At 58.5% G+C, this 16,208-nt stretch overlaps 2 protein-coding genes across 6 annotated transcripts in view; both read left to right on the plus strand.

The window, feature by feature from the left end:
• DGKZ (diacylglycerol kinase zeta) overlaps window positions 1-7,954 on the plus strand; it is a 41,230-nt gene extending 33,276 nt beyond the window's left edge. For all 5 annotated transcript variants that reach the window (XM_062635814.1, XM_062635810.1, XM_062635812.1 and 2 more), the window contains 7 exons: window positions 556-746; window positions 1,245-1,276; window positions 2,033-2,073; window positions 2,425-2,545; window positions 3,034-3,070; window positions 3,345-3,444; window positions 5,776-7,954. In XM_062635814.1, the coding sequence (XP_062491798.1) occupies window positions 556-746; window positions 1,245-1,276; window positions 2,033-2,073; window positions 2,425-2,545; window positions 3,034-3,070; window positions 3,345-3,444; window positions 5,776-5,892 (639 nt within the window). In that variant the 3' untranslated portion in view covers window positions 5,893-7,954. The remainder of the gene's footprint in view (window positions 1-555; window positions 747-1,244; window positions 1,277-2,032; window positions 2,074-2,424; window positions 2,546-3,033; window positions 3,071-3,344; window positions 3,445-5,775) is intronic.
• Window positions 7,955-11,122: 3,168 nt separating this feature from the next.
• MDK (midkine) lies at window positions 11,123-16,182 on the plus strand. The gene is made up of 5 exons (XM_062635831.1): window positions 11,123-11,277; window positions 14,514-14,597; window positions 14,691-14,852; window positions 14,929-15,090; window positions 15,465-16,182. Exons 2-5 carry the CDS (start codon window positions 14,519-14,521, stop codon window positions 15,488-15,490), a joined length of 429 nt encoding a protein of 142 aa, XP_062491815.1. The 5' UTR covers window positions 11,123-11,277; window positions 14,514-14,518; the 3' UTR covers window positions 15,491-16,182.
• Window positions 16,183-16,208: the final 26 nt, after the last annotated feature.

Here is a 16,208-nt window from a genome sequence, read left to right on the forward strand (position 1 = left end):
CAGCCTCATCCACCATCGTCCCCTCAGCATCTACTGGGAAGGTGCTTGGGTGCCCCATATTCATGCAGACTGAAAGGCTTAGCCTTGGAGACACACAGGTTTCACACCCTTGCCCTGTGGCATCCCCCAAGGGGTGGTGTGATGAGCCTGGACCAGGACCAGCCCCAGCACCTCCAGGTTCCCGTGGAAAAGGGAGGAAGTGTGGGTAGGAGCAGAGACTTGGGTTGGAAGCTGTCTGCAGGGCTCTACAGCAGAGCAGGTAAGGGTTAGGCCAGCAAGGCTGGCCAAGGCACCCACTGACTAGGGTCGTCTTAACCAGCATTAAATAATGATCTGGAGAGGAGAACATGGAGATGAGGTGTATGGGTCATCTGCTAAGTTGGCAGGATATGGGAAGCCTGAAAAGGACAAGGAGGCTTCCCAGGCACAGGTCCCAGGACTCCTCAAGCCACCATCACTCTGCTACAAGTGTCTGGGCTACAGGGCATGGGATGTGAGGGGATGGAGCTATGAAGTAGGTCCTGATTCTGAGGAGGGCTGGCTTCTGTCTTTCAGGAGCACCTCAACTACGTGACAGAGATCTCTCAGGATGAGCTCTATGTGCTGGACCCAGAGCTAGTGATCACGCAGACTGTGGGGACCTCTCCTGCCATGCCTGACCTCGTTGACTTGTCTGCTGCACCCACTGGGGACCATTTTACATTCCCTCCCTCTTCCTCTTCTCCACCCTCCTCTCCTGCCCCCAGGTGAGTCTGGAAGGGGGGTCCTGGACCTCAGGAAGGATGAGCAATGATGGGAGAGCCAGAGTTGGCTTTACAGCATTGATCCCTGGGCCATATTACAGGGGGGGCTCCCTGGAAGCAAGCAGGAATTCAGTGCTGAGTTAAACCAAGGAGTGAGATGCCATCCTGTCTTCCCTGCTCCTCTGCCAGTGCTGCTGGAAGGTGGCTCCAGTGCCTGGTGGAGCAAAGGGCATGGGTGATTCTGAGCCCAACTGGGGCCACCCTTGGGTATGGGTGAGCAACAGGACTGGGAGCAGCAGCAGCAGAAATGGGAGTGGGGATGGGGAAAAATCAGGAAAGGAGCAGATGACATGGCCAAAGAGCAGCAAAATCTCTTGCCCTGCCTCTTCTCCTTCCTGCTAGAGTACTGTCATGGGCAGGCTCCTCCACAGCCGTCCTACCTATCCATGCCTGCTGCCAGGACTGGCAGGATTAGTTACACCATTTCCTCTTCCCTTCCAGGGCCGAGGCTGAGTGCTGCCTCCCGCACCAAGGTGAGTGCTGTCCCACCCCTTCCAGGTCACACTGTTTTGGGTCCCCAGCATATGGGGTTTGGCTGTCCTTTCCCTGGTGTGCAGCAGGAGCCCTGCTACCTGCATGTTAGGTGGGAGCATGGAGGCCTGCAGGTAGGTGACCGCGGAGGTGGCAGGAGTGACCTGACAGTGATTTGTGGAGCAGCCCGGCCAGGCGCCTTCCTGGCTCCTCCATGTGGGAAGCGGCATGGCAAGGGGTTAATCCCCCACCTGCAGAGCTGAGTGCTGAGGGCTTGGTTGGGGGCTGTCTCTGCCAGGGGCTGGCTGGGGCTGGGGAGGTGGGAACACAAGGTCAGGGGCCTCACCAAGCTGAGCAAATGGAAAGAGTTTCCTGGAGCTTGAGCGGAGCCCAGTGCCTGGAAGTGTGAGTGAGTCATGGGTGAGAGGCGTCTCGGCTGCTGGCTGACATCCAGGAGGTCTGCTCCCCGCTTCCATCACAAGTCATCCTGCCCATAGGCAGAGACTGCTTCCCTCCTGGGGCTGGGGTCCAGCTGTGCCCCCAGCTACGTGGTGTCTCCTTCCTTCCCCTGTTTGTCCCTTACGTGCCTGAGGTTGTAGGAGCCGTGTAAAACCAGTCTGATCAAGACGTTAGCACCTGAGGGTACACCTCATGTGCACCCTCATCTGTCTTCTCCTCTGGTGCCTAACCCTTGGCTCCAAGATTAATGGTGTTACAGCTTCACTTTTCTGACCCCAGCCCATCTTCCTTCTTTGCAGATGACCTGATAGAAGCTGCCAAGAGTGGCAACTTCAGCAAGGTAGGTGCTCCTGCTGCCTCTGCAAGGAGCAGCCAGGGCTGGCTCTGGCCAGTCTCCCTGTGGCCTGCTTGGCTATGGGCAGCCCTGTCAGCCATGCAGTGATTGCTGTGGAGCAGCTCCTGTTGAGGGCCTTCCTCCAGGAGTGGTGGCTGGAAACCAGGCAGACTCCTAGCAAGAAGCCCTGTTCCTCTCCTGGGGGACATGGAGGGAAGGAATTTGGTGTCATGGCTGAGCTGAACAAAGCTCCCTGCCAGGCCCTGAATAGCCACAGAACCTGCTGGGCATCTTGGGGACACGATACCAGCGCTTGGGGCAAAGCAACTCATCCCAAGCAATTTGTCAATCCTGTAGTTCCAAGAGCTGCACCGGGCTGGAAGGGACCTGATGGTGAGAGACTCCTCGGGCCAGACTGTCCTCCACCATGCTGTCAAATCAGGGAGCAAGGACATTGTCAAGTACATCATCGAGAATGGTGAGCTGGGGCCAGAGTACCATCCCTAGCACAGGAGAAAAGAATTCCCAACCCTCTGCTCAGATGGATTCTCCTGGGCTTAGATCCCTTCCCTCTGGGTTTGCCACATCATCCTTCTGACATGTGGGCTTTCCCTGGCGTCTCTCTGCCAGCAGCGGGGTGCTCCTATGGCTGTCGCTGCACCCTGGCAGGGACCAGCATGTCTCTGGGAAGCATTTCTCAGTGTCCTGCTCCTGCCTTCAGGGCAGCTGCCTTGTTGCTTTTGGGAGCTCCCACTGAAATAGGAGCTGCTTTATTTTTGTGTAGATATTTCTCTGTACTGAGTCCAGCACAACTCTTCTTCCCTGGGCTCAGATGCTGCTTTGGAACCAGGACCTGTGCAGGCAGCATGGATATAACAGCCCATATGGAAAGATGCAGAATGTACTGGGGAGTAGGTGGTGCCCCACGGTTGGGTCTCACTCACCCTGTGTTTTTTCTCTCCACAGCCCCTTCAGAAATCCTTGATGCCACAGAGGAGGAGAAGTAAGTTGCTGGCTGACTTGTGTTACCTGTTGGCTGGACCCTATGCAAGGTCATCTGTGCATTTACCAGCTGCCATCACTCTCATTCCCAGCCATGGCTCCCAGTCCACTTTGGACTGAGCATCCCTGAGTAGCACCCCATCCCCTACTTGGACAAGCACACAACCACCATCAGCTCCTGCTGCTCTGAATTGCTGTCCCTTGCTGCCACACGCACACGCTGCTTGTCCCCGTTTGGGGGGGACATCTCACATCTCCTGCTTTCTCCTCCCCAGCGGTGAAACCTGCTTGCACCAGGCTGCAGCCTTACGCCAGCGCACTATCTGCCACTACATCGTGGAGGCTGGGGCCTCGCTCATGAAGACGGACCTGCAGGTGATGGTGGGAGGGATGGCAGTGGGGCGCACTGGGGGCTGGCAGGAGAGCAGAGCAAGGTGCTTTGGGTGGTGTCTGCCAACCAGAGAGGAGCTGACATAGAATCATACAGTGGTTTGAGTTGGGAAGGACCTTAAGATCATCCAGTTCCAACCCCCTGCCAGGAACAGGGATGACTCACGCTAGACCATGCCGCCCAAGGCTCTGTCCAACCTGGCCTGGAGCACTACCAGGGATGGAGCATTCACGATTTCTTTGGGCAACCCATTCCAGTGCCTCACCACACTCAAAGAATTTCTTCCTTATATCTAGCCTGAGCTTCCCCTGTGTTAGTTTGAATCCATTGCCCCTTGTTTTATCACTACAGTCCCTAATGAAGAGTCCCTCTCCAGCATCCTTGTAGGCCCCCTTCAGATACTGGAAGCTGCTCTGAGGTCACTGCACAGGTTCTCTTCTCCAGGCCCAGCTTTCTCAGCCTGTCTCCATGCGGGAGGTGTACCCACCCCTGCTCATCCTCATGAACACACAAGGATGCACATGAAGCACCCGTGCTTGCCCAGCTGCAGAGGGGTTAAATCCCTCTCCTCCCTGCGCTCCTCTCCCTGTTGTTTTATTAAATTAGAAGCGAGGGACTGGAATGTCTCATCCCTGTCTCCCCCTTCCCACCCTCCGGGGTCACAGCGAGGACACTCTCGCTGCGCGCTCCCTCCCAGCTGCAGGGCTCCCCCCGCTCTCCCCCGCTGGGATGGGGGCACTGGGAGCTCCTCTCAGCGGGTGAAGCTGGCTCCGAGTTAACCAGGACGTGCCTTGGTGTCAGGGAGTTGTGCCAGCCCCAGCAGAGGAGACTCAAAAAGGGGGCTTGAGGCTGCGTTTTGGTACAGGAGGTTCCCAGCACTGGCATGCAGCAGAGGGGACAGAGTTGTATTTGTCTGGCAGAGGCTCACAGTGATGGGGTGTAGTGGAGGAGATGTAGAACAAGCCAAGAAGGTGCAATCTCTGGGTCTGTGCACAGGGTAGGAGCCCAGCTGAGAGACCAGTGGAGCTTGGGGCTGCTTCAGACAATGCACAGCCGTTGCCAGCTGCCAGGGAGGTGCTGAGCAGACAATCTCTGGCTCCCCATCACTCCTCCTCGGTCCTGGCTAAGGCCTGGGCCTCGCACAGCACGCAGAGTGGGGCTGGTCTGGCTGGCAGCTGAACCAGCATAGCCCCTCTCTGCCCCCAGCCCCTTCATCTGCTGAAGGAGAGGAGCAGCCCCCAACCTGCCAGCACAACAGGGAGTCCTGTCCAGGCATGATGCTGCCGCAGGGAGTGTGCTTGCACGTGCCTGTGCTTATGCATGTTGGGGTTTGTGGCTGCCTGGGGACCCCTCTGTGCTGCTGCACTGACCTGAATGGGCTGAGGGTCACAGCCTGCACAGGCAGGAGCCCACCGCACATCAGGGTCACAGCCTGGTCTGTGGCATCAGACCTGTAGCAGGGGTTTGGAGCAGGCTGATCCCCCTCCCTGCAGTGGGAAGGGGAGCCAGGTCTTATCGGTTATCGTGCCTCAGCCTGGCTGGGCAGAGGGGCCCGGGCAGCTCCGGTTTCAGGCTGCGAGCAGGCAGTGTTGTAGAACAGAAGAGATCAGTTCCTCCTCTGTTTTCCCCCCCTGCTTCATTAAATGAACGCTGGCGTTCAGGAGCAGTGGGGAGGAGGCAAAAGAACGGGTTCCTTAGTGCATCGCACCTCTCCAGTTGCGCACGGGTGTGCTTTTATCCACGGCTACATCCATGGATGCTGGCTCTGCGTGTCTGACCATTGTTCCCATCCCGGATGCCCCAGCACCCCAGTGCTGTGCACCAGGGGACGAGCCGGGCAGGCTGGGTGTCCCTTGCAGGGCCGGTTTTCAATGGCAGCGGCGGAGCGCCAGGTCTCTGCGGCACAGCAGAGCCCCGGCAGTTGGCGAGGAGGAGCAAGGGGGAGGGAAGGGGGAGAGGAGCCGGAGCTGGGAGCTGTTAACAGATTGGCTTTTTATGGAGTGCGGGAGTTCATTAGTGGACACAGTCCAGATGGCTGCAATAAGCTGGTGAAACGTGATCCTCCGCCGGGAGCCGCAGCGCTAGCCAGGCAGCGAGAGGAGAGGGGGGTTGGTATTCCCGGGCATTCCCCAGACATACCCCTCATTCCTCGCCCTCTCCCGCCTGCCTCCTTAGTGCTGGGGAAGAGCATGCGTTCACCTTGGCTGTGGGCTCTGCAGCCACCTCTTTGGTTGGGGTGTAGGAGCACCTTTGGGTGCTGAGGCATCATTTAGGCGGTGCTTGGTACTCTGACATCTTCTGCCTCCTCTGTGCAGGGAGACACCCCCAAGCACCGGGCTGAGAAAGCCAATGACCCCGACTTAGCTGCCTACCTCGAGAACCGACAGCACTACCAGATGATCCAGCGGGAGGACCAGGAGACTGCTGTGTAGTGCTCGGTGTGCCTTAGCCCAGGCCAGCTCGGGCAGGATGAGAAGAGGACAATGCTAACTGGCAGAGCTGTGAGTCTGGCCCAGCCCTCCCTATGTGTCAACCTGGTCCCCAGAGGAGATGGAGACAGCAGAGCTCTGCCCCAGCCTGGGCTGGGACTCTTGTTTATGAGGACAGTGGGTATTTGGGACTTGAAGCCTGGTTCTTTGTGTGTGTCACCCTTCATCCTTCGTTCCTGCTCTGGATGGGTTTCATCCCATAGCCCTGTTGGGCTAGGTCAGGATGATGGTCCTGGTCACCCTTTGTGCGCAGGAGTGATCCTGATACCCCCTCTGCAGGCTCCTACCTATGATCCTTGTGGGATATTATTGCTTGCCCCTTCTCCCTGCTGGCAGTGCCCTCCTTTAGATGCTTGGCTAGGTCCATGTCCTGTTCCTCCTCTCCTGTCTGGCACAGCTGCAGGAGGCATAGGCTTTATGGGCAGACAGCAGAGACCATGAGCCTCAGACTTTACCACAAGGGAAGCACCCTTGCTGCCCCTGCCTCCAGCTCCCTCATGTTGGTTTGGGGCTGCCCTGGGTCTCTTGTGTTGCCCTACCAGGGCCTTCTGCAGCAGGAGGCATGTCCCTTGTGCACCCAGCCTTTCCACAGAGTATCATCAGGAAGCAGGGCAGCCACTGTCCTCATGGTTGCCTTTAGTGCTGTGCTTGGCCTGGGCAGTGGCTGTGGTGGAGCGTGTTTTATTTCCCAAATCCCAATTTGGATTTGGCTGCCCTCCCTGCTTGAGATGTTGCACTGGGGTGGAGGGGCAGTGATGGGGTCAGTGCCACTCAGGGATTCCTTCCGTGCCCCCCAGTCTGGCAACTCGCACCCTCTGAGTTTTGACTCCTGCCATCCTGTAAACAGGGTGCAGGGCTTTGCAGGGAACACTTGGGAGCTCTCCCAGCCCAGACACAAGCTCCCTGGGCAAACACCAGCTCACCCTCTCCAGATTTAACAGAAAGAGGGATTTGGATGCATAGAAAGCATCAGGGCTCCCAGCACTGAGTCACACCTGCAGTGGGATGGCATTTCACCTACCAGGGGCAAGAGGCACCATGACCCATCTCCCCTGCAGATGCTGTGGGTGCTGAGCATCCACAGAGGCATCAAGCCAGCCCTTCAGCAAGGATTTCACAGAACTGACAGTCTCTGGGACCAGGAGGTGTCAGCAGAGGAGGAAAGCTAGTGGCTCTGGGCCTTGCAGACCTGCTTGGCACCAAGGGGTGAGCAATGGTTGTGGTGCTCACAACTCGGGTCTCAGGAGAGGAGGATGCTGCTGTTGGGGTCTGTGTGGCCCCACCTGCACTATGCCCACTGGTGGCACCATTTGAACCCCTCTTAATACCAATACCAACAAAAGGCATGAGGATACCACAGAGAACCAGGACACCCTTCAGGCTTTTTGGCTGAGGGGCAGAGTTCCCTTGAAGGATGGCAGTTGCTGTGATGGGGAGAGAGGCACAGAGCAGTGCAGAGTGCCAGGGGCCGGCAACTGTTAACCATAGCATCCCAATGTGATCAGAGCCGGGGTGCTCCAGCAGCACCTGGAGTTCCCATCAGCACTGCTCACAGGACACAGACAAAGCACTGTCATCTTCTCAGAGGTCCAGACCACTGCCCCCCAGCCGGGACACCCAGAGGCGTTTACAGCCCCAGCTTCCCCTTTCCTCTCCAGTTTTGTATCTTCCCTTAGAGTTTTTGTACAGGTAGTTAAGAGACACACTGTTCCCCTCCCCTGGCCCCTCCGTGCCGAGTTGCTGTGCAATTCCAAGCCTGGCTTGTGTTGTGGCTAAAGGCGGAGGGGGTGTTGGTTGCCCTGCCTGCTGAGGGCAGGGGTTCTGTGCAATACCTGGGTCTGTGTTTCCTAGATGCTGTTGTAGGACTGTATTTTTGTATCTCTGCGAGGGTGCCGGCTCCAGCAGGCTCAGGGCCTGGCACAAGCCTGCGTTCCCGTCGCTTTTTGACTTGGATTGTTTGGATGTTGTTGTTTCTTGCTGTTGAAATAAAGAGATGGATGTTTTAGTTCCCATCTCCTGCTGCATCCGCAAGAATGCAGTGGGTGCTTCATCAGTGACACCCCACGCAGTGCAAACAATGCTGTACCCCAAAGCCTCTACTCCCTTCCAAACTGGGGGTACTCTTAGGAGATCCCTGCTGGGCCAGGTCCTCGCCTGCTTCCTTGCACAGCATCCCCATGGGATGGTCCCTGGATACAGGGCCTTTGTCCTGACGGGCCTTCTCCCCCATCCTGTGGCATACATTGATATTCAGTGTACTATGGAACAGGGAAAAAGCTCACCACCATCCCAAGTGATCCAGAAAAGCCTGGAAGTGTGTGAGGAGCTGGGAGCCTGCTGTTGCTACCCAGCTCGGGTTCCTCCCCGGGGCTGGGAGGCAGCATTCCCAGCGGCAGGCCTGCCCTTTGCAGCAAAGCTCTCAGTGGGTACTACAGCTGCATCCAACCTCTGGATTTCAGAACCCTTTTGTCAGCCTTTATTTGTGGTGAGCTGTGCCCAGCCATGCTGGGGATAAACCTGCTGGGGGGCTCTTGTTCATTCCCAGCTCCAGAGGGGAGCCCTGTGGTCCTGCCCGCAGTGCTGAGCACTGAGGGCTGGCAGTATCCCATTGCTCCACTCTCAGATTACAAAAGCAGGGGATTAGGGACACTTCCAGCCCCAGACTCCTATGGATGACTGCAGCCAACACCACCTCTCCTACAGCGTTTCCTTTATAAAAGGGAGGCAATCACTCTGGCTGGTGCGGGAGCAGAGGCGCACACGGTGGCTGATGGGGAGCTACACTCGTACCTTAAGCTCGGATTCCTGAGGGCAGCTTGGCAGCCTGCCTGCTGCTCCGGCTGCCCCCTCTCCACCCGGAGCAGCAGCCTCCTTCCCCTGCTGTCCCTTCCACCCCCTGCGCCTCCCTTTCATCAGCTTCAGCCTTTCAGCTCCTGCCCAGCGCTCACAGCGGGGGCCTGTGGCGGGTGTCAGGCACACCAAATTGTCCTGGCCCCGCTGGGCTGCTGCCCAGGAACTGGTGTACGTGCGACTGAGAGGGGGGGGCCCTCTCCGCTTCAGTGCCCAGACCCCGTTGTGTTGGCTCTTGGCCCGTGTCTCGGCGGAGAGGACCATCAGTAACCATGGCAGTGAGTGCTTTCCGGCTGCCCGTGTCAGATGTGTGATGGGGGAGAGAAGCAGCCCCAGGATGGGATCGCTGTGATGAGGGGTGTTGGGAAAGGGGCGGTACCTGCCGGGGAGAGCGCTGCCCTTCTCCCTGAATGCCTCAGCATCCCCTCTTTCAGCCAGGTGTCCCGGGACTGTCTGGCTTCCCGTGGGATGGAAACGCATCTGGGAGTGTATGGGGTGTACACATGGAGGATGGGAAAGGTGCAAGCCCAGCCCCAGTAAACGGAGCTGGGATGACAGCAGTTGGCCCTGTTAATGATTACCTGCCCCTCGCCTGCCTCTGCAAGTCTGAACAAGGCAAAAGTGTGCTGTCCGCCTCATGCGCAGCTTGTCCCCGTGCACTAGCAGTGCCCCAAGGACCAGGCTTTGCCTGGAGATGGAAAATGTGGAGCTGACATGCCATGAATTATCTTGTGATGGTTTGAGAGGTAAAAAGCTTAAATTAAGCCATGGCAGGGAAAGGCACCTGGGTTGGTCACGCTCCCTCCTTCCTCTTTCTGTCGGTATGAGGCCCCTTTCTGCAAACACAGCTTTCTGCTGCTTGTTTGAGCTGGGGAAGGAGCCGTTCCCCCCTCCATCCCTCAGAAAGAGCCCAAAGGAACCAAGCACAACCCCTGCAGAGAGCAATGTGCACCAATGCATCTCTGCACTCCAATGCAGCCAGCACCTATGTCCTGCTCCCCAGCCTGGGGAGGCAACAAGAGCAGAATGGGAATGGATGGAGATGAAGGAAAGAGGGAAAGTCTGCACAGGGCTTCCCCATACCTTGTGCTGCTCTGCACTGGGGACAGCAGTGGGGTCTCTGGCTCCTGCCCAGGGTGGCAGAAAAAAAGCAGCAGCATTCGCCCCATACCTATCCCACAGCTCCACGAGGCCCTGCTTTGCTCATCACAACCCCGTAACTCAGACTTGCAAACCTGATGCTACTGAACCCCAGCCAAAAGCAGCACACCTGGGCTTCTTTTTGACCCTGAAGTTTGTCTCAGCAGCTTGCTTCAGCTTTGGTTTAAAGGCCCAGCGATGGGGCTATTAGCTTTGCTACCCATCCAGGATCCATTTCTGCACCCTGTGCAGCCCAGCATGTCCAAAGCCCTCACCACCCAGAGCAACACCCACTGCTGTGTCTACATCATGCAGGGGACATGACATGACCCCTCCTCAAAACCTCTGCAGATGTCTAGGAAACCTCCGGCACGGTGTGAGTTAAATGCGGGAATCTCTTGGAAAGCAATTCCTGGTTGTGAAGCAGCTCATAAAAACCAGCCCCCACCCCACCTGTGGCTGCCCTGCTCTCAGCAGCCTCCTTCCAGTGTGAGGGGTGGAAAAATGGCTCTGTTCCCCACCACAGCCCCATTCTTCTGCCACAACACTCATCTTTCTGGCTGGTAACTCCAGGAGAGAGTTGGCTTGCTCCCTGCTTCTCCTCACCTAAGAAAACGGGGGGAAAGAGGAGAAGGGAGCAATCACATCTGCAAGGTCCTTTCATCCCCAACCAGCCTGATCCCGTGTTGCTGGATGGACCAAGGGCAGCAGCACGGCTCAGCTGGGGACAAGCAGGGCACCAGGGATGGGGCTGTGGATGCACTGGACCAGCATGAAAGTGATGCACTGCTTTGGGTGCTGAGCTGGTACCTGCTCTCACAGGGGGCATTGGAGCAAACAAGGGTGAAAAGGGCAGAAGGACCATCAATGCCTGTGGCTTTGATGGGGAGGGAGGGGAGGCATCCATGGAGCTGGTGGAGACACGGGGTGGTTCCCTTCACTCCACCCAGCCCCAGGAGCGCCCCGGTGGGTGTCCCTGCTCTGCTGCTCCTCTTGCACCCCTCCAGCCACCCGGTGATGCTGGGGACCCCGCCGCGGGTGCGGGCTGGAGACACAAGGGGAAGGTGAACCGGGGCCGGGGGACACGGGACGTGCGCCCCACACTCATCGGCTGAGCAGGGCCGGCCCAGCCCCCCGGGGCCGCCCCTCCGCCGGCCTTTTGTGCCTCATGTGCAAGAGGAGGAGCTTGCGGGAAGTTTTGGGCTAAAAAATCACCTTTTTGCTGCCAGCCGAGCCCGACGTCAGGGGCCGCTGTGCGCTGCGCGGGGGCTCCGCACGCGGCCGCCACACAAAGGCAGCAGCTCCGCACCGCGCAAAGCTCCGCACATCGCACCGCAGGTGAGTGTGGGCACCCCGGCTGCGCGGGGTCCGACCCTCACCCCAAGCCCCCGCGCCCGCCCGACGCCACGGGGATGGGCGCCTCCGGTAAGGCGAGCGGCGACCTCCCGCTCCGTTCCCCGGGGTAGAAATCCATGCGAAAGGGTTCCCGGGTGGGGAAAAAGGGATTTGCCGGGGTGTGGGATATGGTTCTGGCTGGGGAGGATTTGGGGCAGGAGTTCCGGGGTCCAGGAAAGTGGCTGGAGGCGCAGGAAGGAGTTTCGGATTGAAGCAGGACTCCTGGAGAGCAGGCAGTGGCCTGGGATAGCAGCCCTCACCCTTGGGGGTACCCCACATCCATTCGGAGAGGACTCAGGTGGTGGGAGATGCCCCTGCCGGAGCCCGGGGAGCCCGTCGGGGGTAAGGGTCTGTACGGGGCTCAGGGCACAGCGCCTGCCCCAGCGCGCACAGGCAGAACGCAGAGCAAGCCCCTTTCCCCTGGAGCATCTCCCCAGCACCTCCCGTTCATGCTAACGACTTGGCCCAGGGGGAGAAGCTCAGACTCCCCTCCCCTGGCAGGAGGGAAGTTCCTGCTGTTGGGGCACTGGGTACCCCGACTCATGGTGTCCCCGAGAGCTGGGTCTCTGCCAGAGCCAGCTGGAAGAGGGGCTGCCAGAGGACTGCCAGCACAGTAGTGGCCCCTCTCCATAGAGAGCATAGGGGCAGCAGCGAGGGGACAGGATGGTGTGGCCCCTGCTAAGAGAAAGACTTGCAACGGCATAGCCTGGCCCTGAGCAGTGTCCGGAGAGGGGTCTAGGCTCTCCCATTACAGTGATGGGCATTTGGGACCTGCTTCAGCATTGCCAGTTGATCTCTTTTTCTATATAGAGGTGATCCTAGGTTATTCAAACCCAGGGCAGGTAGAGGAGGGGAGTGGGAAAGGGCAATGGGGACTGCCATGGTGTGGCCAGGCTCCAGGCTGCTCCGCTTGTGCAGCCTATTCCTGGGAGAGGCCAAGGCAGTGTGAGAACTTGCCAGGATCTGCAGGAGAGGAGCCAGGGCCCCGCAGGGATGCGGGAGGAGCTGGGCTGTGTGAACATGCCTGAAGGCGCTGGCAGCCTGGCCAGGAACAGCTCTTTTTCCACCAGCAAAGAGGGGATAAGGCTGTTTGTTTGGAAAACCAGTTGGAAAACTGCACTCCTTATAAATGCTTTAGGGTGAGCTCAGGGTCCCTGCAAACCTTTGCCTGTGGAACATGCGCTGGGCAGAGACAGGGAGCAAAACCAGGAGTGCCTGGGGTTGGAGCTGGGCTGTCCCTCAGAGCCCCCATTCCCAAATCCCAGCGGGGCCCCACGCCCCACTGTATCTATGCTGGTATGCAGGGATGAGCTGCATCCACAGGACCTGAGCTGGAAGGCACTGGGCATGGAGGTGGGTGCATCCTTGCTCTGCAGCAAAGGATGGAAGAAGTTTACAGAGCACCTGAAATTAGGGATGCTGTGATTAGTGCGGGTGTCAGACGTGCTGCCTCATACAAGCTGCTGCAGGATGTGGGACAGGAGTGCCCCTAACTCAGCTCAGCCCCAGCCTTGCAGTCTGCAGGTGAGCTCTTGCCCCCTTGGAAGGCAGCAGGGTGGGAAGAGGCTGAGCCATGTCGTGCTCAGCAGGACGGCTCCGGGACCGGCTGGGCGAGGGGGAAGGCAGCTCTCACCCCCTCTGCTGTGCCTTCAGCCAGCCGGGCTGTGTAATTCCCTGTGACAGTTCAATGCAGAGCCAAGCGGCAGCTTCACGGCGGCCCATGCATGAAAGGTGAGTGCGCTGGAGCCTGAATAATGTGGGGAGCTCCAGCTCACTGCCTGGGGAGCCTGGGGGCAGGGAGCTGACCCCAGCTTCTTCCCTGCGCTCATGTCCCCTGGGGCACATGGTGCATCCTGACTTCTGCAGCCTGGTCCCACCAAACGCCTCACGGAGCCAGGGCAGGTATGATGAATTTGCTGCTGTAAGATAATGGATGTCATTGCAAAGGCTCTAGGGGAGCAGGGAAGAGGTCACCAGACTTGATTCACTGGCCCTACACGTCTGCACTCCTGTTGGGAGCAGGAGCTTGGACCCCAGGGCTGGCAGCAGTGGCCTGCAGGTGCTCCTGGTGGGAGCCAGAGGGGAGCCGTCCCCTGGCCCAAGGACAGAGCTCTAGGAGCTGCATCCTTGCATGTGTGCACCCTCATCCTCGTCCTGCACACGGCTGCACACATGCAACACACACAGCCCCCTGCATGCACGGGTGCTGTGCTGCCAGCTGCGGTGCCAGCAGTGGGCGCAGCGCTCCCACTCCATCTCTCCACCCAGCTCTAACACAGTGAAGACTTAGTCCTTTGGTGTTTAACCTGCTGGTTCAGCTCTCAGACCCTCACGGCAGCAGGTTGGGGTTTCCTGGGCTTTCTTCTTCCCTCCTTGGATTCCTTAGGAGAAAGGTACTATGGCAGTGGTGCTCTCCTGGCACCGGGGCTCGTTGGTGTGGGGTGGCAGCCTGCTGGGTGCTGGGTAAAGGACCCAGGGAGGAAGGCGGTTGTGTGGGGATCCCCATGGAGAGCATTTCAGCCATACAGGGCAATGTGGGGCTCCAGGAATGGGAACAAGCTCCCAGCGCAGCAGCTCCCTGGCTGGAGGCAGTTGCAGAGATAGATACACAACTGTGAAGATGCTCCGAGGGCTGGAGCACCTCTTCCGTGGAGCCAGGCTGAGAGAGCTGGGCTGGTTCAGCCTGGAGAAGGCTCCTTAAGGGGAGACCTGAGAGCAGCTCCAGTGCCTGAAGGGGCTACAGGAAATGCAGAGAAGGGCTTTTTACAGGGGCCTGTAGGGACAGAACAAGGGAATGGCTTTAACCTGCCAGAGATCAGACAGCAAGAAGCTCTTCCCTGTGAGGGTGCTGAGGCACTGGCACAGGGTGCCCAGAGAAGCTGTGGCTGCCCCATCCCTGGCAGTGATCAAGGCCAGGTTGGATGGGGCTTGGAGCACCCTGCTCTAGTGGAAGGTGTCCCTGCCCGGGGCAGGGGGTTGGAACTGGATGATCCTTAAGGTTCCTTCCAATCCAAACCATTCCATGGTAATTAGCACACATGGTCTAATGGGTGGAAGCAAGCAGAGCATGGGGTTGTACATGTGTATACATGGAGGCAGCTGCCAGGCAGGCTGCCTGCAGCCTGCTGTACCCCTTCACTGCCACATTGCACCCCAACCCCTCCAATCCCTCTCCCCAGGCAGGATGCAGGTCCGGAGCCTCCTCCTCCTCCTGGCACTGATGCTGCTGGCTGCCACCACCGAGGCCGGCAAGAACAAGAAAGGTGAGGGGCAGTGGGGGGCTGGTGTCATGGGGGCCACCCTGGGACACGCTGCCGTGTCCCTGCAGCGAGCACCCGCCCTGTCTCCCCCCACAGAGAAGGTGAAGAAGGACGTGTCCAAGTGCGAGGACTGGCGCTGGGGACCCTGCGTCCCCAACAGCAAGGACTGCGGGCTGGGCTACCGCGAGGGGACGTGCAAGGACGAGAGCAAGAAGCTCAAGTGCAAGATCCCCTGCAACTGGAAGAAGAAGTTTGGAGGTGGGTGCGTGGGACCACCCTGGGCACGCTCACACCGGGTCCTGCTTGGCTCTGACACCTCTCTCCTCTCTTCCAGCCGACTGCAAGTACAAGTTTGAGAGCTGGGGCGGGTGTAGTGCTCAGACGGGTGTGAAGACTCGCTCTGGCATCCTGAAGAAAGCCCTGTACAACGCCCAGTGTGAGGAGATCGTCTACGTGACCAAGCCCTGCTCGTCCAAGATTAAGTCGAAGACCAAAGGTGAGCCCCCACCGCTCCTGTCCCCAGAATGGTCCTGCTGGGACCACAGGCCAGGGCTCTCCAGGGGTAGCATAGCCCATTGGGCTGGTGGTGTGTGGGATCATGCAGGATGCTCTGCCCCGTGCATCAGCACATGTGACATCCTCAAAGTCCAGCTGCTGGCTGGGTGGGATGCAGGTGCTGCTAGGAAAACCCCTGGTCCCACCACAAGCCACTGTTGGCTTCGGTGGGACAGGGATCTCACCCTCTCCTCAGTGGGGCTTTGCATGGCAGGGGGAGGCTGCCTGCAGGGCTGCGCTGTCACAGCAGCACTCAGAAGAGCAGTGAGCTGCCAGCAGGCACTAACTCTTGTTTCCTGTGCTTCTTGGATGCAGCAAAGAAGGGCAAGGGGAAGGACTAGAGCGGGAAGCCAGCATCCTCATCGGCCCCTCGACAAGGTGCCTACAGGGCTGGACACCCAGCTGCAGCCAGCCCATGCTCCAGTCTTCCTCCTCCTCCTCTTCTCCTCCTTCCCATGACCTCCTCTTTCACTGAGATGCCTTGTTTTGATCACTAGTGTTGTAGAGAGCAAACCCACCCACCCCACAGGAGTGGCTGCCCCTCTGCTGGTGCCATCCCATTCGGCTTTTCTCAGCTGATGTTGATGTTCACTGGGATGTGCCCGGAGAGCTGGGATGGGAACATACATCTTTTCACCCTCTGGCACAAAAGAGGCCTATAGCGCATCCTTTGGCACCCAGGAGCCTCCTCACTTCTCCACTGGATACCAGTGCAGGAGGGAAAGGCTGGGGATGCCCAAGTTATCCCATCACTCATGGCCCTCACTCACATGAAGACTGCTCTTGGCTCAGGGTGGCTTCTTCCCACATTCCTTCAGCCAGGGCACAACTTCCCTGCAGCAGCTGGGGAAAGCAAAGCCACTGTCCCAAGAACTCCCGCATCCCTGTTCTCCATCACCTAAAACCTTGTGTATCCATACCAGGGCTGTGGCCCCTCTTGCCTCAATGCACTACCACCAGTGCTGGGTGGGAACTCTCATTCTTTTGGAAAACGGGGCTTGTTTTCTTTTCCAATAAAAACCTTTTACAAGAAGTATCAGAACCCAGCAGTCATCCCCA

The sequence above is a fragment of the Pezoporus occidentalis genome, unplaced genomic scaffold (assembly GCF_034315485.1).
Source record: "Pezoporus occidentalis ecotype Australia unplaced genomic scaffold, CSIRO_AGI_Poc_V1 ctg46, whole genome shotgun sequence".
NCBI lineage: Eukaryota > Metazoa > Chordata > Aves > Psittaciformes > Psittacidae > Pezoporus > Pezoporus occidentalis.